Source organism: Saccostrea cucullata, unplaced genomic scaffold (genome assembly GCF_032062105.1).
Source record: "Saccostrea cucullata isolate Sc308-1 unplaced genomic scaffold, CSIRO_AGI_Scuc_v1 ctg1888, whole genome shotgun sequence".
Classification (NCBI taxonomy): Eukaryota; Metazoa; Mollusca; class Bivalvia; order Ostreida; family Ostreidae; genus Saccostrea; species Saccostrea cuccullata.
In genome coordinates, this window is record NW_026923852.1 from 111450 (window position 1) to 134456 (window position 23007).

At 31.8% G+C, this 23007-nt stretch overlaps 1 protein-coding gene across 2 annotated transcripts; it reads right to left on the bottom strand.

The window, feature by feature from the left end:
• Window positions 1-146: 146 nt before the first annotated feature.
• LOC134265119 (uncharacterized) lies at window positions 147-17409 on the bottom strand. Of its 2 annotated transcripts, none has more exons than XM_062747357.1 (11): window positions 17276-17409; window positions 14649-15027; window positions 14247-14365; window positions 6204-6258; window positions 5910-5995; window positions 5488-5652; window positions 4823-4897; window positions 4367-4568; window positions 1765-1943; window positions 1253-1393; window positions 147-819 (listed from the first exon to the last, which is right to left on the bottom strand). In XM_062747357.1, exons 2-11 carry the CDS (start codon window positions 15016-15018, stop codon window positions 652-654), a joined length of 1560 nt encoding a protein of 519 aa, XP_062603341.1. In that variant the 5' UTR covers window positions 15019-15027; window positions 17276-17409; the 3' UTR covers window positions 147-651. The 2 variants fall into 2 exon arrangements, with proteins under 2 accessions (XP_062603341.1, XP_062603340.1); XM_062747356.1 differs by having other exon boundaries at window positions 5910-6013.
• Between the last annotated feature and the right edge of the window lie 5598 nt (window positions 17410-23007).

Genomic DNA, 23007 nt, shown 5'->3' on the forward strand with positions numbered 1-23007 from the left:
TTTCATTTAGAAAAATGATCTCATCCATGAGGAATGTAAAGTTACCTCGAATTTCATAATGTTTGCGGAACATAATACATGTATGAATAACAACGAGAATTTCTTTCCATTGGTACAAGTTTTTTTCTGCATAAAAAAAATAAGCACAATTTTCATGAGAATTTATTCCAAATTCGGCATACTTTTGATAAAACAAAACAAGGACAACAATATTTGATTTATGTATCACAGAATACAAGAGAATTGTATATACTAGTATCAGTATATCTTAGTTAGTGTTGAAATAAGCAACATCCAGTGTACCTCTGCACAAAATATATTTTCTAAATATAAAAAAGTTAAGTAAATGTACATGTAATTCTCTTTAAATAATATACATTTTTTTCTTGTGGGGGATCAATCAATACAAGTTTACAAAAATCTTTCCCCGAAACTCTGACACCATTTGAGTATAAACATTAAAGATTTTTAAGAAACATTAGTCTTCCGTTTAATTTTAGATTTCAAATAATGCTCTCGTAAAATGCAAACATATTAAATGAATTCTGGCAAATTTATTAAGCAAAAAGTTGTGAAAATAGAACAGAAATTGAAACTTGGAAACGAACATTTCTAAATTTGGTGTAGGCAGTGTAAGAATACATTGCATTTTTATAACCTGATGCCAGCATATTGCCTTATAACCTCATCACTACAGTCGGCCTCCGCCTCAGTCGGTGGGATTGAGGACTTAGGGAAAGGACTTCCGAGATTAACATTGCACGATGGAAGTTTGTTTTTCTTGTAAAACTCAATCAATTTGCATAGACACTTGAAACCCTGAAATTAAATTTACAATACAGGGGGAATGAAATTAAAGCAATGAATTATCGCAGCTGTGCACTGCAATGTAGAAGTAGATTAAATTGATAAATTGAATCATTTAACGTTTTTCCTTACATATAATTATAACAATCTAAGATTTTTACAGTGCATGAAAGAGAAAAAAGTGAATAGAGTTAAGACAAATGTAAAAAGTTTCGAAAATATCAAATTGGGCGCTTTTTATTTAAGAAAGGAATGGTTCCATTTGTAAATTTATATTAAACCAAACATGTTAATGAAGAAAGAAACTAATAGAGTTTTATGTTCGTTTTTGTGTTTCATTTTAGCAACATATTTGTTTTGTTAACTGACCGATATCTATTTCAAAAAAAATCTTATAAAATGTCAATTCCCAGATGACAAAGCTTTATAATAAATTTCATCTTACCTTTCGAGAGGGATCGATTTTGTATTTTTTCTTGCGAGTCAGCATCACGGGGAAGGACAGAACGTCATCCTGGTATTTAACCTCAAGACAATACCTGTTCACGGGATGATTCTGTAGAGTCAACATTACCCAGTTTCCACTCTGCAAATCCAAATTGTGATCTTTATAATGTTACAATTAAGTATATTTTATAAGATTTTTGTAAAAAAAAAATAATTCCACTGATTTGACATTCCATTATCATTCAAAGTTGACCATGATGAAAAAATTCTACCACCAAATTTAAAATCACCAAAGCTCAAGACAACAGACATTGCGAAGCTTCACACTTGGTAGTAGAGAACAGGACTATTTTAAAGCTAAATGCCATCGAACATACTTTAAAATACATTATTTAAGATATATTTTTAACATTTTGTTCAAAGTAATGAATAAACTGTTCTGTTTCTTTCAACTATAATATACTAGTCTAATAATTAAATTAATGTCACGTCACGTCGTTTTTGCTTTACCTTTCCCTTATTGTGAAGACATTCTTTGATGTGAGCTTTTTCGTTGTCGTCTTCAATGTCCGGATGGAAACCTTCTGATATACAGGTAAACTTTGAACACATTACACTGCCCTCCTTAGGTCTGACGGCGGGAACACTCTCTGTTAAGTTAGCCGCTGATTTCCACATCCTCCCTCCACCTATGTAACGGTTTAACCTTTTAGATGTCTCTTCTTTTTATATTGTATTTATATGTGAACTTATATTAAAAAAAAAAATGAAAATCAAAATATGACAAGAAACTTTCTATAAAACCGAAATTCTCTGGTTAGATAAGCAAACAGACATTCTGAGAGCCACCGATGTACCATTTGCACTTTTTGAAAAATGTGACATTCCTTGCTCTATACGCATTTCTCCGTCTAGAGCCTGGTATCCGTTAATTTAACATTTCTTATTACCAAATTTTATGGTGTTTTTATTTTGCTTTTATGGTTTTATGTCATTTTATTTATAAGTCATCGGTTTCAAATAGCTCTCTATGACCTTGAAATATCACAGTTTCGAAAACTTTTGTTTACGACAACCATGTTGGGATCATATTTGTAGTGAAGATACATGTGCCTGTATAGAAACGGTGCGCACACATCGTCATTTATTTATTTTTGAATTTAATTGTTTAATGACTTACAGACAATGTAATTGACATGTAACTTAAAACAGTTTTAAATTACTAGGTGTATTTTCCCCGGCAGGGGTCTCATCATATGACACCAACGTGTCCGTCAATAGCGAAGTCTTTGAAATTGACAAATAAAATCGCCATAGAGGGCAATTGAAAAGTTAATGAAAGGTAAATGAGAAAAATATGTTTGATAAATGTAAACATGCTTAAAGCCCGTGTCACACTGTCACGATTTATAGCTACGATTCACTACGAATTCAAAAATCGCAGCAAATCGGGATTTATCGCAGAAGTACTCGCAGGATATCTTCCTTAATCGTGTTGGATCGAAGCAAATCGCCATACTTGGCGATTGTTTTGAGCATGTTCAAAACAATCGTGGACACAGCACGATTTTTAATTATTCGTACACAATCGCACAGCATCCGCACTGCACTCGCACTCATATCCGTAGTAAATCTTCGAAGTTCGTGCGACATTCGCGGAACTCCGTAGTACTCGTGACACTACGAGAGTCCTGCGAGTTATTTCGAGTGTCCTTCGAGTTTGTGCGAGTGTCTCTCGAGTTACTGCGAGTGTCCTATGAGATGCTGCGAGTGTTCTTCGAATTGATAAGAACATAGTACGACTTTCCCAAGAATATGATACGAAAAAGGACGATTGATGGCAAGTGCTGTACGAAAACTGTGCGATTGAACTACGATTTGATACAATGTAGGCAGACGGTGTCTGATGTTAACACTGTCAAAATCAAAATACTGCCTAAAATAAAAGGAAAGAAGCTTAGAAAAGTGAAATAAACTGAAAATACATGTGTAACAGAAACTATAAACAGCGTGTACAATAAAGATACGAAGAGATTGAACATAATCAAAAGTTCCAAACTGTAGTTTTTACTATGATCAAATAACATAACTATGATGTTTAATGATTTCAGACAAATCTCCCTTTACTCTATATTAGCATTCCATTACATGTATAATCGTAAGAAATCGCCATTAGTCGTGGGAATATCGTGTTTGTAACGTGGCATATCGCAGTCCTTCGTACGAGGATCGTATGTAACCGAGTTTAATCCTTCATAATCGTAGAAATATCGTAACCAGTTCGTAACGCTGTCGCCTTAGTTCGTACGTAAATCGTACAAACCTCGTACTTTGTCGCACAGACATCGCAGACACACCAGTTTAGCAGCAAAATATTCCACACGCTGTAGAAAAATCGCAAGGCAAACCTGGCGATGAACAGCGATTTTCAACTTTTATTAATTCGTGGGTAATCGTAGCATAAATCGTGACAGTGTGACACGGCCTTAAGGTGGAGTAATGCTTATAATGCTAGAAATTATACTTGTACCCGAAGCTTGATATAAAAGATTATCAAGCTAAGGTTTACGTTTTACAGGTGGTTGATCTGTAACTTTCTGGTACATGTATGTCTTTCAGACAAGACAGCAACAGCTAGTTTGCTATTAGATATTTGTCGAAAAATCTGATTCTAGATAAATAGCTGAGACTATGCTTGCAAGGTGCTAAGATATGACTAGGACTGAAGAAGATTATTGCACATATTCTGCTTCAATGATCTACAATTGTCCAAGTTGTGTAGTTTACATACAAAAGAAGGCATTAAAGGGATTACGCCCTGAATGATACAAATGAGTTTTTATACAACTTTTATTTTAGCAGAATTCGATTAATTCCAGTAATAATTTGTAACTTTTAACTCTACTTTTAATGGACTATTACTTGACATGGAATTCTTCAAGGGTCGTTTTGTTGATTTATAATTTTGTAGAAAAATGCATCCTAGAGTATGAGAGATCAGGTGGTGATAGTGTAAGGGCAAGTATAGATCGAAATGGCTTGAGACTGTGACGATACAAAGGTTCATGGGTATACTGATATATATTTTCCTAGAATATAGTTTGATTGATACCAATTTTCCCAGATGATGCCAGCTCCCTTCTGGAGTACAAGCCTCGACTCAATCTGTGCTCAGTTGGAGCTTTGTCTTCTGTATCACTTTGTGACGTTTTCCTCAGCTCTGGTGTTGACGTCTGTCCCACTGGACGGACAGGTCTAGATGTTTGTCCCATGGGAGGACTTCCCGGTGATCCCGCATTGCCTATTCTGTATGCCTAAAATTCAATCGAAAAGAAAAATTATAGACAATAAAAAAGCTATTGTAAACCTCGATTTTAGAACAATATTTGTTCGGATATGTTAGGGAAAAAAAAACACATGCAGAAAATATTTTTCGACGCGAAACATTTTTTATGTCGTATTTGGTGAAAATCATACCACGTTTAAATGCAAATTTACAATCTCTTACAAACAAAATAGAAGTCTGTTTATGTTTACCAGTGTTATAGTATTCAAATGATCGACTTGCCTGAGCTTTTGTGAACGGTTGATTATAGTTTACATAGTCAGCTTCTTCTACGCCTTCAATCACCGTCTTTTTGTTCTGAGTATAATAGATGGCGAAAATATTAAGGACAGATGATACAAACAAAAAATGGATGCCTGGATAGGTATATATTTTTTGACCACATTTCATTGCAAATGATGCAAATAATAAATATCTAGAATATAAAGAAATTGTAAACCTTCTGTGATGTTCAAAATTATACCCTTCTGAAGCCATCCTTATTATTAAATACACACATTTTCACTTTAAATTCTATTTTTGTGCAACTTTGAATAAAAAATTAAAAACTACGTGGTGAAGCTTATTCATTTTATTCATTAAAACATGACCCAAGTTGCTATTATCAAAACTTTTGGCAAAAGTTTGTTTGTATCATCTGTCCTTAAACATCATAAATTCTAGTATACCGGTATGTTTTTGTATTTTTTCATAATATGTAAATAACTTTTTCAGGCTTTTTTTAAAATGCAAATTATGAAAGCCTTTTGAACCAAAATATGAGAATGGTTATTCTTCTAGACAGGGACACATGCATTATATTCTTTAGAAATCAATTGCTTATAGATATATTAATAGCCAATACTACTGAGCCAAGGATAAAATGTTCTGCAAATGCCTCCACAAACCTGACTAACGTATGCATTGTTAATATAAATTGTAGATCGCGGGCGGTGTAATGCTGCAGTTGGCGGGCGTAACTCTGGCACTGATGGGACACATTTGAGCTCTCCAGTATACATAACTGGGTCATCTTCTGAGAGCCTTAAGTTAACCTCGTAATGCGTTGGAACCTTTATAAAGCAATAAAACCTCGATCTTAGGAGACTCTCTACGACCGACACTTTTGTTCGAGACTCCATTTTGGTCCGAAATTATCTGATTCTGTCTTATAAAAATCAGTTAATACCGGTAAATAAATTATACTTCATAGGTGTAGAGATCCTCCTTAATCATTAGATTTTTATAAAATCTAAAGAAATCAAGAAAATATAATTTATCAACATATTTTACATGCTGATGTCAAACTAAATGATAAATTTATACTTACTCCGTCAATTACCTGCTCAGAAGGTTCAATAATGACGCTGTGGAAACCTCCTTCCATTGAATTAACAGTATCAGTTGTATTGCACTCTGCAAGTGAAATGTAGTCTGAAATATAAAATCCAATAAAAAAAATTGTTGAAAGATATATCCATTTAAAATAAAATAGTATCTTTATTAAATTTCCATTTGGTCTGTGAACTTGTTTATTTATTAATTCACTGTGAAATGAAATAAATATTGTCTCTGTTGTAGAAGTGAATGTATTCGGTAAGAAATTGCTGTATTCTGTACTCACTTGAAGTCGAAGCTTCCGTTTTTCCTCTAGCTGTACGTGTCCCATCTTCTGTACCCTGGAAAGAAGACAAGTGAGAGTCAAAATTTATCGTGCAAAGAAACATACGCGATGAATTTAGTAAAGGAGGAATTTGTAGAAAAGTCAAAAGTAACCAGTCCCCAGAATTATTTTAAAATCACATATTTGAATCATCTTTAAGTACATGTATCTCTTAATGCATTTCTCTTTAATGAAAATAAGTACGTACCAGGCATCATATATACACATGTACCTCTTCCACTAGTCTAATGTACATTTACTTGAAATACATTTCATCTTTTATAAAGATATGAGGTAAAACGGGGGAAATCCCTATCCAAACCATCTTCTTCGAAGGATACAGTCGGTCATTTACTTTTTTCATCAGGTGTATTGAATTTCTTATTCATTCATTATACCAATGGATTTTTTTTCACGAAACGTACTTTGTTAAATACACTAATAGGTACAAGTGCATCATCGTTCCTATTGTCTGTTATTTATATGTCGAATAATATAATTTTACAAACACACTGCATTTAAAGTTCGTTTAGTATAATGTATAGACGATTACTATTTTAATGCAGATTGTCATTGAAACATAATTCCTGACAAAGTGTTAAGGACTTATTCCCTCGTATTTGGTTGAATTGCAAAAACAAACACTCTACCATTTCTAACAACAAACGTTGTGTGGCCGTCTGTCCAAAATATCCTTGTGGTAATTTTTTTGTTACGCTGATTTGTTTAGCTCAGTTCTGATTTTTTTAAAGAGTTAAATAGCCTTAACATGGTAAATTAAAAAGTATCCCATTTTTGCGATATAATTTACGCAGTGAGTTACTCTACAGAGTGCAACGAAATTATTTTTTACTGCAATCAAAGACACTAAGCTTATAGATTTACAGCAGGTTTTGGAATATGCCTTTTAATGAACTAACATGGTCGTTTTCGTTAAGTTATTTTGAAATTGTTTTAATTTTTCGCCAACACTTTTCTCTTATCACACCTCTTATGTTTAAGAGGCCATTGCATGTTTGCTTGCTTTTGATTTATATTGGTTGAAACATATGGAGAAAACGAACAGTATTCAAGATCAAAAGTCCAAAAACAATACAAAAAAGGAGCAGAGCAGACACGGACCTCCAAAACATCAGAGGTCGAGGTACCATGAAGGAGTTAGCATCCCATACCTGCGTGTGCTCATTGTCATGTTCGGAAAATTACAAAAAAAAATCTGTCGTCATTTCAGTATAAAAATAATGGAATAACAATTGGAATGAAACACGTCATTTAGCATTTGACTCAATGATAAATTTTACTTGCTGACAATCTCATCGTATCAACCAGAGAACTTACGAAAATGATGACTTTAAACAAGACTGCTGATACTCTTGTTTCATCAAATTGTTTGTCTATAATTTACGTCGTTTCAGAAATTGTTCATACGTAGAACATAACATCAACTGAGATATATAACTACGAAAGCCGGATAGGCTCATTTCTGAGAAGATAAAAAAAAATTAACTCGTTATAACGAGTTAATTATCTCGTTATAACGAGTTAGTATCTCGTTATAACGACTTAGTTATCTCGTTATAACGACTTAGTTATCTCGTTATAACGAATTAGTTATCTCGTTATAACGAGTTAGTTATCTCGTTATAACGAGTTAATTATCTCGTTATAACGAGTTAATTATCTCGTTATAACGAGTTAGTTATTTCGTTATAACGAGTTAATTATCTCGTTATAACGACTTAGTTATCTCGTTATAACGAGTTAGTTATTTCGTTATAACGAGTTAATTATCTCGTTATAACGAGAAAATTAACTCGTTATAACGAGTTAATTTTCTCGTTATAGCGAAATAAAACTGATCTAAAGTTGATATATCTAAGTGATAGGAAGTATAGTAGTATAGCATATAAAACCGAGTTTGTTAAGTTTGTTTATAGTGTGTATGATAAAGATTTTTATTGAAAAACAGCAAACTAGTTTTTTTTCGAGGGGTTGTGCCTGTGATTGTATTCTGTTAATGTATAAACGATGCAGTTGATTTGTATTGTATACTTAAAAGACCGAAGACAAATACATGTACATGTATACGGAAACTTATGACTGCCTCTTGATGTTGTGTTATGAGTGGGCAGTAGCCCCCGAATTTTACGCCCATGGCCTCATTGCTGATGTCTCCATATCCCCCTTCTTCAAACATTTCTGACTCTCAAAATAATATTTATCACACTGTAAGTGTATATTATATATGTTGCATTAACGCCTGCGTTAGCTCCCTATTATAATGTATTAATTTAGGTACTAAGACATTAGTTATGAAAGCTAATAAGTCATCCAAAACATATCAGAAAAATTAGTGTCTTTTAAACCATATCGCAAATTAAAATTGCAACTTTTTATCAATTTTAAAGTGAAGTATGACTGATAATTATCAACTAAACATCAATGGCATTAAAACTACAATCATTTTTAATTCATAACTAACTCGTAATATCGAGTTGATTAACTCGTTATAACGAGTTAATTAACTCGTTATTACGAGTTAATTAACTCGTTATAACGAGATAATTAATTCCTTATAACGAGATAATTAATTCGTTATAACGAGATAACTAACTCGTTATAACGAGATAATTAATTCATTATAACGAGATAATTAACTCGTTATAACGAGATAACTAACTCGTTATATAGAGATAACTAAGTCATTATAACGAGATAACTAACTCGTTATAACGAGATAATTAACTCGTTATAACGAGATAGCTAATTCATTATAACGAGTTAATTTACTCGTTATAACGAGATAACTAAATCGTTATAACGAGATAACTAATTCGTTATAACGAGATAACTAAGTCGTTATAACGAGATAATTAACTCGTTATAACGAGATAATTAATTCGTTATAACGAGATAACTAACTCGTTATAACGAGATAATTAATTCATTATAACGAGATAATTAACTCGTTATAACGAGATAACTAACTCGTTATATAGAGATAACTAAGTCATTATAACGAGATAACTAACTCGTTATAACGAGATAATTAACTCGTTATAACGAGATAGCTAATTCGTTATAACGAGTTAATTTACTCGTTATAACGAGATAACTAAATCGTTATAACGAGATAACTAAGTCGTTATAACGAGATAATTAACTCGTTATAACGAGATAACTAATTCGTTATAACGAGATAACTAATTCGTTATAACGAGATACTAACTCGTTATAACGAGATAAGTAACTCGTAATAACGAGATAAAACTAAGTCGTTATAACGAGATAATTAACTCGTTATAACGCGATAATTAACTCGTAATAACGAGATACTAACTCGTTATAACGAGATAACTAAGTCGTTATAACGAGATAATTAACTCGTTATAACGAGTTAAATATTTTTTTATCTTATCAAAAATGAGCCTATCCGGCTTTCGTATATAACTCCTTATGCAGGTGATGAAGGTTTATTGCTGCATAAGTAAGGGAAGTTGACAATAGACAAGTTAAAGTCATCAAGTTTATCATAGAGCTTGGTTGTTAGATTATCATTAACGTCTTTTCAAGTAAAATATCGAAGTATGAAACAGACATGTCAGACTCTGTGGTATCTTTTATCTTAAGCTCACCAGGATAAATCATATCTACATAAGAATGGAAATTACCATAGTTAATTAACAATAATGTATCTAAATGTCGAGTTGTAGGCCATAGCTAGTGTTTTCTTCTTTTCACGCATAAGATTTTTCACAAATTCTGCTTCATATGAATATAAAAAAGGTCTGCTAATAACGGGGAGCAATGGGTACCCAATTGAGAATTCCAATAGATTGTTGGAAGACCTGGTCTCCAAAAATAACTTAGATATTGTCAATCAGACTTAACTCAAGTATCTTTTTATGTCAACTTCAGAGTACTTGCATAGATTTTAAAAAGATTACAGAGTTCGTCCAACTATAAATTGCCTTCTCCAGAATCAGGCAAAAAAATGGTAGACAGGCAGATAATTTTTTTTGGTCAGAAAAAAATCAATGCTTTTAAAATCTTTTTTAATATATAATACATAAAAAATTATTGCTTCCTGGAAGTTTTGAGATGGGCCACTTAATTTTTGCTAGTCGGTCAGGAGAGGGCAATCAGATATTTTATTTTAAAGATGGTCATAATTCTCCGTTTAGGCTAAAGTAAAAAAATCTGTTTTTTAACTTTTAGTGAAAAATATCTTAACATAGCCTTTGTATGGTTGGCTCATCAGAAAATTTTCTAGCCTCCTATATTTTGTCCTGTTCACAGAATTGTATTGTCTGTGGAATTAAAAACAAGATAAATCTACGAAAGCCCAGAAGGCTCATTCGTACGAAAGCCCAGAAGGCTCATTCGAGATTCAAGTTTCGAAATACGAGATTCAAAATTCGAGATTCGAAATTCGAGTTTCGAGATTCAAGATCCAGATTAACCAATTAAAAGGCTCATTCGAGATTCGAGGTTCGAAATACGAGATTCGAAATTCGAGTTTCGAGATTCAAAATCCAGATTAACCAATCAAATGCGGGTTCAACATTTGATTACTCCCCTTTATTATGTTTTATCTATCAATAAATCGTTTAATATATTTATAACAAATGAGTCATTTGATTAAATTACAATGCAAGAAAGAGTGTTATATATATTAGAAGGAAAGTTAAATAATATTTGGATTTTTTATCAACAAGATATACTTCAATTTATATTATGACTTCTTAAATATTAAATAGAATACATATATCAGGAATATATATATATTTTTGCATTGTCTACTTTATATAAAGGGTTGTTGATATAATAATAAATTTATAAATAGTGACTAAAGATTAACAAAATCCTCACCCCTACCCGCCACACCTGCCAATTTTTCCCGACACTGAAAATGTTACTTTAAAACCTTGAAAGGCAATATAGCCTTGATAAATAAAAACCGTGTTCGTTTTCCTAATAGAGGGAATACTCAGTACATAGAAATAAAGTTTTCAATTACTTATCTTCATCTAAGGCTTTGATTTCTTGAATCAATTAACAATTATATATATACAATACAGATTGCAAATATGAATAGGAATAAATGCAGCATTCATTTTATCTGATATCAAACAGTAGATTAGTCTAAATTAGCTGCAGAACTATAGCGTTATGGTTTTATATTTAAGTCTCTGCATGACCATAGCGTTATGGTCAGAGATTAAAATATACTCAGTTTTTATCAAGGCTACATTTCCTTTCAAGTTTTTAAAGTAACATTTTCAGTTTCGGGAAAAATTGGCAGGTGTGGCGGGTAGGGGTGGGGATTTTGTTAATCTTTAGTCACTATTTATAAATTCATTATTATGTCAACAACCCTTTATATAAAGTAGACAATGCAAAAATATATATATTTCTGATATATGTATTCTATTTAATATTTAAGAAGTCATAATATAAATTGAAGTATACCTTGCTGATAAAAAATCCAATGATTATTTAACTTTCCTTCTAATATATATATAACACTCTTTCTTGCATTATAATTTAATCAAATGACTCATTTGTTATAAATATATTAAACGATTTATTGATAGATAAAACAAAATAAAGGGGAGTAATCAAATGTTGAACCCGCATTTGATTGGTTAATCTGGATTTTGAATCTCGAAACTCGAATTTCGAATCTCGTATTTCGAATCTCGAATGAGCCTTTTGATTGGTTAATCTGGATCTTGAATCTCGAAACTCGAATTTCGAATCTCGAATTTTGAATCTCGTATTTCGAAACTTGAATCTCGAATGAGCCTTCTGGGCTTTCGTACATTCGAGATTCGAGTTTCAAAATACGAGATTCGAAATTCGAGATTCGAAATTCGAGTTTCGAAATTCAAGATCCAATCTAACCAATCAAAAGCAGGTTCAATATTCGAGATTCGAGTTTCGAAATACGAGATTCAAAATTCGAGTTTCGAGATTCAAGATCCAGAATAACCAATCAAAAGCGGGTTCAACATTTGATTACTTCCCTTAATTATGTTTTTACTATCAAGAAATCGTTTAATATAATTATAACAAATGGGTCATTTGATTAAATTACAATGCAAGAAAGAGAGTTTTATATATTATAAGTAAATTTAAATAAAGATTGGATTTTTTGCTAAGCAAGATATACTTCAATTTATATTATAACTTCCTAAACATTAAACAGATTATATATATCAGGAGTATATATATATATTTGTATTGTCTACTAAACTTAAATTTTATGTATTACCTCTATTAGGAAAACCACAGGTACATGTGGACAGGACCCCTCCCTCCGATATTCAACGCCAGGGCTTAAAGGACATTTTTTTCACAAATTATAATTATTACACTTATTCATCATGTGTACAATACGAAAAAATCTCGGGCGAAAAAAACCAAGATAATCGCTCAACGAAAAAATACCCCACTATACATTATAAGAGAGAATGCTGTTTAAGGAGAAAATATGGGATTATACGAGATGCAGTCAGTTCGATAGCATGGACTAACACAGAAATATATGTAGAGACAGTGTGAATCGACATTTTAGGTTAAAATAAAATAAATGCATGTTTTTAAACATAGAAATACCAGTTAGGGTACAACGTAAACAGACTGGAGTGGCATACCTTTCTCTCTTCCGATGTATGGGGTATTTCTTTGTTGATCGATTATTCTGGGGATTTTACGATTTTTTCGTATTGTAGTCATGCTGATTGAGTATTATAAATATATTTTGTAAAAGAAAAAAAAAAGCCCAATAATTCCCGGCGTTGAACATCGAGGGGGAAGGGGGGGGTCCTGTCCAAAAGTACTTGTTGTTTCCTTAATAGAGGAAATACAGTTAAGTTTAGTAGACAATACAAAAATATATATACTCCTGATATATGTAATCTATTTAATGTTTAAGAAGTTATCATATAAATTGAAGTATATCTTGCTGATTAAAAATCCAATACTATTTAAATTTCCTTTTAAAATATATAACAATCTTTCTTGCATTGTAATTTAATCAAATGACCCATTTGTTATAATTATATTAAACGATTTCTTGATAGTAAAAACATAATAAAGGGGAGTAATCAAATGTTGAACCCGCTTTTGATTAGTTAGTCTGGATCTTGAATCTCGAAACTCGAATTTTGAATCTCGAATTTTGAATCTCGTATTTTGAAACTCGAATCTCGAATGAGCCTTCTGGGCTTTCGTATAAATCACTGTTATTTACCTTCACCTGATTCTAAAATATGTTATCAAGAAATACCTTTATGTATTTCTAGCTATTGAAATATTATGAGGGAGGTAGATGAAATTTAAGGTTTAAAACCAAACAAAGAAAAAATATAATAATGTATCTGATCACATGGTTTTGCTAAGAGTAATGCTTTATATATGTGTATGTATTAGGCGTTTGATTTCTCTACACCACATGCGCTAAATAAACAATGTCTCATGGCCATATTACAAAATAAAGCTCATATATACATGAAAAAACATTCTGGTTCATACGCATTTTAATGCATGTTGTTGTATGCTGTGTCAAAACCACTGAGTTCCAAGTTGATTTATAAGAGATATATATCGTAGAATTGCGTAAGGAATATTGTTACCAAAAAAAGTCACAAAAGGTAATAAAATATAAAAAGTGTCCTAAAGCTTAAGTAGTCAAAACACACTAAATAACATAAACAGAGGTAACAATGAATGAATACATTTAAATACCCCTTTAATTTAAACAATACTGTATTTTATTTTGACTACAGAGATGAAAAGGACTTTGTAGCAAGTAAAGTCTAAGATAGTGTCCAAAAGTATCAAACTGCATAATATAATGTTACTTGGTTTCCAGTGTGTTTTAAAAATGTACCTTTATAACTTTGGCAATTAATTAGTATCATAATAAAATTACCAAATAAGCCACAGAATTTTAAAAGAAACAATACTTCTTTTCCTCTATCATTTTAATTAATTTACCTTTATAACTGTGCTAGGTTGTCTTAAAGAAACGTTTCCAAAAACATCTGATTGAGAGGGATGTGGTCGCATATTTCTCACGTGACCAGATCTGCTTTGGTGGTACTGATTGGGTAGAGCTAAAATAAAAGTCTACTGTACTTTTAAAAGTGTATAACAATGGACAATGAAGAATTTTTTTCATAATGACAAGCTTGAATTATTGACAGAAATACATGAAAATGATATCATTCTTGTATATTGACCAGGGATCTAAAATGAATTTATTCATCTTAAATCTTGAATGAAATGGAAATATGGACATTTGATGTAAACAAAAAGTTTTAAAATTGAAAATGGATTCAAACGCCAAATTTTAGAAACAAAAATATATATCCCCTTAATTTCTAACCAAACACGTACGTGATGATGCATATTGATTGTTACTCAGAGGACTACAGGGTGGAGGTGGCTGCTGGTTGACTCCCTGATAGACCGGCCCTCTATACAGCCCTGGTAATGATGGAGGTTCTCGATGATAATGCACTGTCCCTATATGAATGTGGATTCCAGAATCTCGGTATCTGCTTCTAAAATGAGGTCCCAGGAGATCATCAATCAGTCCGCCATGAGGTTCACTCCCGTCTCCCACTCCCGAATCATCCCCAACACCGCTGGGGGCTCTGGAGGGAGGCATCCGCTCATACATTTCATTCTGAAAGTCCATGTGATAGTCCTCCCTTCTTTCATCTGGTTTAGCCTGGTGTGGCAAGGGCCCAGAAGCATCCTCCATAGCGGATACCTGTAGGGAAAAGATAAATTATTTTATATAAAATCTTAGAGGTGATACTTTGTAGATGTGCATGTAAACTGAATGAAATGGCTACATCATGAGGTGCCCAAGAATACAAACTAAAACAAGTCTTTAGAAAACCCCAAACCTTACAAAAATGTCCTCATTCAAACTATGTATAACAAAAGACGTTAGTATTTTTCAATGCACAATAAAGAAAGACTGTATGTGTAACCTAAACTTTTATCTTGATACATATCAATACACAATAATGACAACCAAACTGTGTTTTGGATTAAATATCAAATATGACGAACCCTCGTACCATGGATTTGAAAAAGTATATCATTAATTGATTTGATTTGATTTGAACATATTTTATTCTGTAGCAATTACATAAACGGATTGGGCAGCAGGCATAGTCTAATAGATATAAGCCCTCTCCATTATCATATCATTATCATTATCAAATCATTAAAAAGCAATTTGAAATATATTTTCATCAAAAAAGGTTCAAAACTTCAAATTCTTGTTTAAAAAAATTTTTTTTTGAAATAATTGCCTGTTTTAAAAACTAATTTTAGAGATCAAATAGAAAATTTAAACTGCTAGAAATGCAGCCTTTCTTGGCATACAAAGCACCTAAGATATATACTCAACATTTCTTTTGTTATTTATAAAAACGAATACAATATAGTACCATCTTGAGACCACGTACATTCAGAAAAAAATGCGGTTGAACAAAGTTACCTTTAAAAATCTTGCATATCTATCTGATAAACCGATAATAATGTAGCATTATTTTCATCGTCTCTCTTTAAAAATATTTGTTTCTTTTGCAATCCTTACATTATTTGGACAAATCTATTAAGAACGTGTTCAAATTTAATGTAACTTCCTTCGCGGACTCCAAACAAGAGTATTTTTCTCAGAAGCTATGATCATCAATTGATGAAGAATTTATCATGAAAACAAGCAGATAATGTGTTCTAAGGAACAAACGATTTGTTCACAAAAGCAGAGATAATGGCAACATTTCATTCTTGTTATCAGCATATTTATTTGAATACTGGTTTTATATTTCATGAATGTATCCTAAAAGAAGCACAATTCATGTATAATAAAACATCATTTCTGAAGTTGTCAAATAGTTTTTAAAAAAAGATGTGATAAACATTGAAAAACTATGCTCAAATGTCACCTGACAAGTTCATTTACAAACCAGAGTCGATGTACCGATTCGGATTCGAATTCATTGTTTAATTCCAATGCATTTCAAAGTCATCTTGTGTGGTATATATATTTCATACAGTTTAAAAGAAAAAAAAAATAGTGAGTTTATAAATATGCAAGGTAATGTTAATTAAAGAAAGTTGGATCTCTCACAATTCAGTACCTGAAAAGTTATTTTCATTGTTATACGAGTATTTCGAGGGAAAAAATATCATAACAAGTAGTGTATGTTCTAAGTATCGACTTAAATAAAGGTTGTGTATGAATGTTATTGAACACTGAACAAAAGCAGCTCAAAGGATATATACAATGTTTCAAGTTCAACATCTCTTGAATCAAAAGAAACATCGTACCAAACATCATATTTTTATCTCTTACAATTTAAAATGAGATGTGACAGACGGACAGAATTCAAACAAGTATTACACTTTCTGCAGGCAAAACATAAAAAAATATGATTCTAGCCTGAATGGTTATAACAAATTCATTTGTAAGAGATTTACCCTCTTTACCCATTTTGCTTGTTGATCTCTATTGTTCATAGTCATGCGTTTTCAGGAGAAGAAAAAATCTTACAAGATTCCACTTAGGTTTACTATTTTTTAACGAAGATTTTATCCATTATTTCAGCACTTTTCTAAATATTAATGTAGAGGGGTTTCTGGCGCGGATCTAAGAAGAGTTTTTTTTAATCAGATTATGGAAGATGCCGTGAGGAACTTTTAAAAGACATCTAGAATATTGTCGATATAGAATGAAAACTATGTGTTTCATTTCTTTAATTATATAATTATATACTGTTTCTTATAAACACCTTTGACTATGAGCCTTGGTAGTGTACCTGAATTCTATAAACAATCACTACAAAACATAAAATATAACGTAGATGTTTGATTCTCATTGTGATGTCTTCCATATCCTCTACTCTGGGATTGACCGTAAAAATGATCCCTTAAGGTTTTTCTATAAGTTACTATCAACATTGTGTTAATTGATTTATCTTAATATTAATTAAAAATCTCACCTTTGACCAGAGTTAACTATCACTCAAGTAAATTCTTGAGGATCCCCTCTGTCTGAGCAAACCTAAACTACTTCCTGTTTACGATACGCTCTACCTTCGCTAATTTACATTTTAAAAGACTTGTAAACTTAAACTTTATTTCATATTTTAAACGGTCGGTATCCCTTAAATGGATGAAATACTTTTAAAAAAAGATTGGGTGTAGAAGCACTAGAATTTAAAGGACAAACTTGTTTATATATGTGAATACTGACATATTCAGATAGACCTCTACGTGCAAATAAGTATGTTAAATTCACGTGGCCCTAACTTCAACATATAAATATATCAACGACTTTCAGTTGAAACTATGAATTGTCATTCCAAAGCAATATTGATGTATCCTATTGAACTCGAAATATAATATTCTACAGAGTCTGTTTCTAATATGGACATTTCAATAAAGAAGGGTCATAATGGTAAACTACTAGCAAACCCTTAGGCTGAACGTGATGACTAATTTTTCTATCGATGTGTAGCAATGTATCCTTAACACTTGCATTTATGGAGTTAATTGCTCCCAGTTGCTTCGACACGCAAGAGAGTGCTATGGAACGTTTTCTGTTCAAAGAATTTATTTTTTTCATCTTTCGATGCTTCTTATATGTTTAAGACAAATACATTACTTGCCAAGTAAAAATCAAATTAGTATTAAATTTTTGGCTCCATGTATCTTTGAAATTCTCAGCAGAAGAGACATATATCCTAAACAATTTGCAAAAATTTACAGGCGCCAAAAATTAAGTATTGACGTCATCGGTTTTTCCACCAACAACTATTATGTAAGATTCATTTTTCGTTTTAAAAAGCTATATATGGAAATATTTTGTTGAAATTTCTTTTAAATTAACAAAGTGTTTGACAATGATGCATACCTATTCTTATTTTTATAATATTAGTGAAAACATATTAAAAAATTCTCGTATTTCTGGAACAACACTCGTCTTTTTTTTTGCTCAAATATATCAGAAAATTTGGATATAATCAAAAGACGACTTTCACAAGTGAAAGCAACAATACGCAGAAACTAATCCCCAGGTTAGCCATGGCACGAACAAATATCACCCTTGTATTGTTGATTGTTTTTACTTCAATTCTCCAGAGACAACCAATTTGAAATTAAGACAGGGATTTATGAGGATTTTCAAAAGACACACTACCAAATGATATTCATAGCAGGAGTACCTCTTGCGATTCAACTCGCATTATATGCTAAAGGAAATCCGTGACTTGTTTCAAATCATTCTGGAACAGTAGAACTATCGGTTTGTCTAAACACGTTAAGAGGTAAGCCTTTTTGATATATATATACATTTTTTTTATTTTTCATTTCTTCTTTTCGATATCTTCTTTACTAATCTTCCTATTTTTGTCTTTTTTCGAAACATGTTAACTTTTTAGAACTCTTAATCTTAGAAAATATCTTTTAAAATGACAATAAATTTATGTTAAAATCTTTGAACTTCTTATTTGCCATTGTTATATTTCTGCATTCAAATATCAAGAATTTAAAAAAAAAAGAAAACCCATATTATTTAACAATCTGTTCTGTTTTAAATTTCTGAAGCACACTTTCGACAATTACAATTTAAAACTGCGTTATGCCAACCCCTTGTAAAATAGGCATCTTATGTTGTATAATTTGCATTTGTTGGAATTCCCATGGGGTACCAAATATGCCACGTTATAAGCAGATTTTTTCGTATTCATTTGAAGCAGAATTTTTTTCAAAAGAAAAGAAAAAGAAAACAATCGCTGAGACCTTCAACTCAAATTTAGATATATCGACGACGTATTATCAATTAACAATACTTATTTCCATATGATTTTATGTCGATAGGATATATCCAAGTGAGCTTGAAATGAAAGATAGCACAAGGTCTGACGCATTTGTTTCATATCTGGATATGTTTTATAGAAAAAAAACGTTAATGGTAACCGTAACCTAACACTTTATGATAAACGTAATGACTTCCTTTACTTATTCATCTTATATACCTATTACCTGCTTACGGGATTAATCTCTTTCATGCTCTATGTATGAGCATATTTTCAAACGAGATCATTATTGAAAAACAAGTTGATGCAAGAAGAATATCAACAGTCTCGTTTAAAGTAACAATATCATAAATTCTATTGTCGATACAATAACCTTCTCAGTTAATACAATTTATCATAAAGTCAAAATGCTGATTTTTTTTCATACTAATTGTTAGGTCGTTATTTACAATGTATACACTGAATTGTAGGGGGTTTTCACGTTATTTCCCAATTATGATGGCAGGGGATGCTCACTCCTCCATGGCACCTGATCCCTCCTCTAATGTTTTAGTACATATTTATTGTGCTCCTGATTTGTATTGTTTCAATGGGCTTTTGAGCTTGAATACTGTTCTTTATCTCCATATACTGTAGACGTACTTTTTTCCGCGGGGTCATAATTCCGCGGAATCTCAATTTCTGCTTAATCCGCGGGTAGAATATTACGCGGATTTTCTTGACTGTCACCATATGCCTTACATTTATATTAAGTACGCTTGGACAAATTTCCGCGGAAAATTTGTGACCGTGTACATAGCGTAATTTAATACCACGCGGAAAAAAGTACTTCTACAGTATTTCATTTATCAGACATGAGGAGATCACAAAAGTATTAAATATGCAAGAAAAAAAAGATGCACGAAAGAGAATTATTTTTAGAAAATGAGATTTTACATTTAGAACAAAATCTGAAAGAAAGTACATTAGATACTCTTAAAATGAAACAAACAGAACTTGAAGATATACATAAGACAAAGTTAAAGGGACAGGTTATTCGTTCCCAAATGAAATGAATCGATGAAGGTGAAACACCATCAAAATATTTTAATCAACTTGAATCTAGAAATTATTTGAGTAAACAGATACCAAGATTAGAAAAGGAAACTGGATCTATTATTTCAGATCAATATAATATTCTAAATGAAACAAAACTTTTTTATGAAAATCTGTATAAAAAAGAGAAATTATAGACAATGAAAACTACAGCAAAAAATTATCAGAATACAATGATATCCCAAAGCTGTCTTTTGAAGAATCTCTAAGTATAGAGGGTCCTGTAAAAAAATCAGAGGTTCTAAACTTTCTTAAACAAATGAAAAATGATAAAAGTCCAGGTCCAGATGGATTCACTTGTTATTTTTTAAAATTATTTTGGATGGATATTGGCACATTTATCATAAGAGCAATCAACGACTCATACTTAAAAGAAGCTTTTTCTGAACCAAACAAATTAGGCGTTATAACATGTATTCCGAAAACTGGTAAGCCAAAACAATTTTTGAAAAAATTGGCGGCCTATTAGCCTCTTAAATGTTGTATATAAATTAGCTTCAGGGTGCATTGCTGAAAGAATTTAAAAAAAATTCTTAGATAAGTTAATAGTTGGGGACCAAACAGGATTTATTAAAGATAGATTTATTGGTGAAAATATTAGATTAATATATGATATTATGCACCAAGCAGAGTCAAGAAATATACCTGGTCTCTTAATGTTTATCGACTTTGAAAAAGCGTTTGATACCATTTCATGGAACTTCATACATCAAACACTTTGTTTCTTCAATTTTGGTCAGTCAATTAGAAATTGGATAAAATGTTTCTATAATAATATAAAATCCTGTGTTATTCAAAATGGGATTGTGTCTCAGTATTTCTGCCCTGAAAGGGGTTGTAGACAAGGTGATCCTATTTCACCGTACATTTTTTACTTTGTGCAGAGATTCTAGGTATTTTAATTAGAAAAAATAAAGATATAAAAGGTATAACTATTGATGGTGAAGAATACAAGTTGTCCCAATACACAGATGATAGTTCCGTTATTTCTGATGGCTCTCCAAGCTCATTGGATGGAATTACAAGAGTGTTAGATTATTTTGCATCAATCTCAGGTCTAAAAGTAAATTTTTCTAAAACTAAACTAGTCTGGATTGGAAGTAAAAAATCCTCAAAAGATGTATTTCATCACTCAAGATGGAAGTTTGATCCCAGTACTACATCCTTTGAATTACTAGGTGTTAAGTTTTATGCTGATTTACATGAGATGGTAGATATTAATTACAAAATAAAAATTGAAGAAATAAAAAAAACCATGTCACAATGGAAAGCACGCAAACTTACTCCTCTTGGAAGACTGACTGTAATAAAAATATTACTAATTCCTAAACTAAATCATCTTGTCCTCACTTTACCAAATCCTAATGATGATGTCATGAGTGCTTTTGAAAAAGACTTGTATAATTTCCTATGGATTAATAAAAATCATAAGGTTAAGAAAAATGTAATGATTCAAAAGCATAAATTTGGGGGCTTAAAAATGATAGACTATAAAAATTTTGTTACATCATTGAAATCTAGCTGGATAAGGCGGGTTATGTGCTCAAGTGCAAAATGGGTTAAATTGCTTGAAGCAGAATTGGGAATAAGTACAAGCCATCTTTGGCTGTTTGGAATTGGCTTTATAAAGAATCTGAGTAGTACCATGAAAAATAAGTTTTGGAATGATGTATTCTCCAGCTGGTATAAAGTAAATCAGGCTAAAGCTATAGCTGATTTAAGTCCTCTTCAAGAACACATATGGCATAATTCAGAAGTTACCATTGGTTTTTTCATCAACGATTTTTTAGATTTAAATGGAAACTTTTACAGTTTTGATTTCATTCAAAATAACATGAAGGTAAATACAAACTATGTTGAATATGCAGGACTAAGAACAGCAATTAGAAAGAGACTATCCTGTTTTAAGAATTATGAAATAAAGCCAACTCCTAGACCTATGCTTCCATCCAGCCTTGAAATTTTCTTAAAGAGTAAAAAAGGGTGTATAGATATGTATAATGTTCTCATTAAGAATAACAAGAGGCCCCTGGGCCTTATAGGTCACCTGAGCATTATTCAACAACTTCCCAGTGACTGAATTTGATCCATGTTTTAAGCCAGATGCTATAGCATTTACAATCTGGTCATCATAACTATACACTTAGCAGTTCCTTAGTTTGTTACTTTTTACCCATAGGCAGGGTAGGGGAACAAAAAATGCATTTCAACTAATCAGTAATATTCAGCAATAATCAGTAGTGCCGCTACCACACATGAACCCTCGACTCTTAGGCCTAGATCCACACATTGCACTATTTTTGGAAAGGCATACTTGCTTTTCAAAAATATTTGATTAATACCAAGGAGCACATTTCAAACAATTCATTCATTTTCAGTACATAAGTACAGCCCCCCCCCCCCCACTATGGTACAACTGACCCTGGGGCCTTGAAATTTACAATTCTTGAAGATTAGGGATTGCTCATAACTATATAGGTAATTCATCTGCTTAAAACCTAGGAGCAGAGAAGAAAATATTCAAAGATTTAATGTTTTTTCACTATACATGTATAATCAATACAGCCACGCATTAACACCAGAATCCCTGACCCTGGGGCCATAAAAATCACAATTTTGGTAGAGGCACTCTTGCTCATCATAACTATGTACTTAGTTAGTTTATTTAATACCCAGGAGTAAAGAAGAAGATTTTCAAAGAATTCATGTATTTCCTCTATATAATCAATAGAGCCCCACCCTGACACCAGAACCCCTGACCTTGGGGCCATAAAATTCACAATTTTGGTAGTCACACTCTTGCTCATCATTACTATGTA

Coding starts and splice junctions, on each gene's coding strand:
- LOC134265119 (XM_062747356.1), bottom strand. CDS start 15,018: ATGGAGGATGCTTCTGGGCCCTTGCCACACCAGGCTAAACCAGATGAA. Junction 14,366..14,648: donor CAATCAATATGCATCATCAC/GTACGTGTTTGG, acceptor CTTTTATTTTAG/CTCTACCCAATCAGTACCAC. Junction 4,898..5,487: donor ACAATGCATACGTTAGTCAG/GTTTGTGGAGGC, acceptor TATTATACTCAG/AACAAAAAGACGGTGATTGA.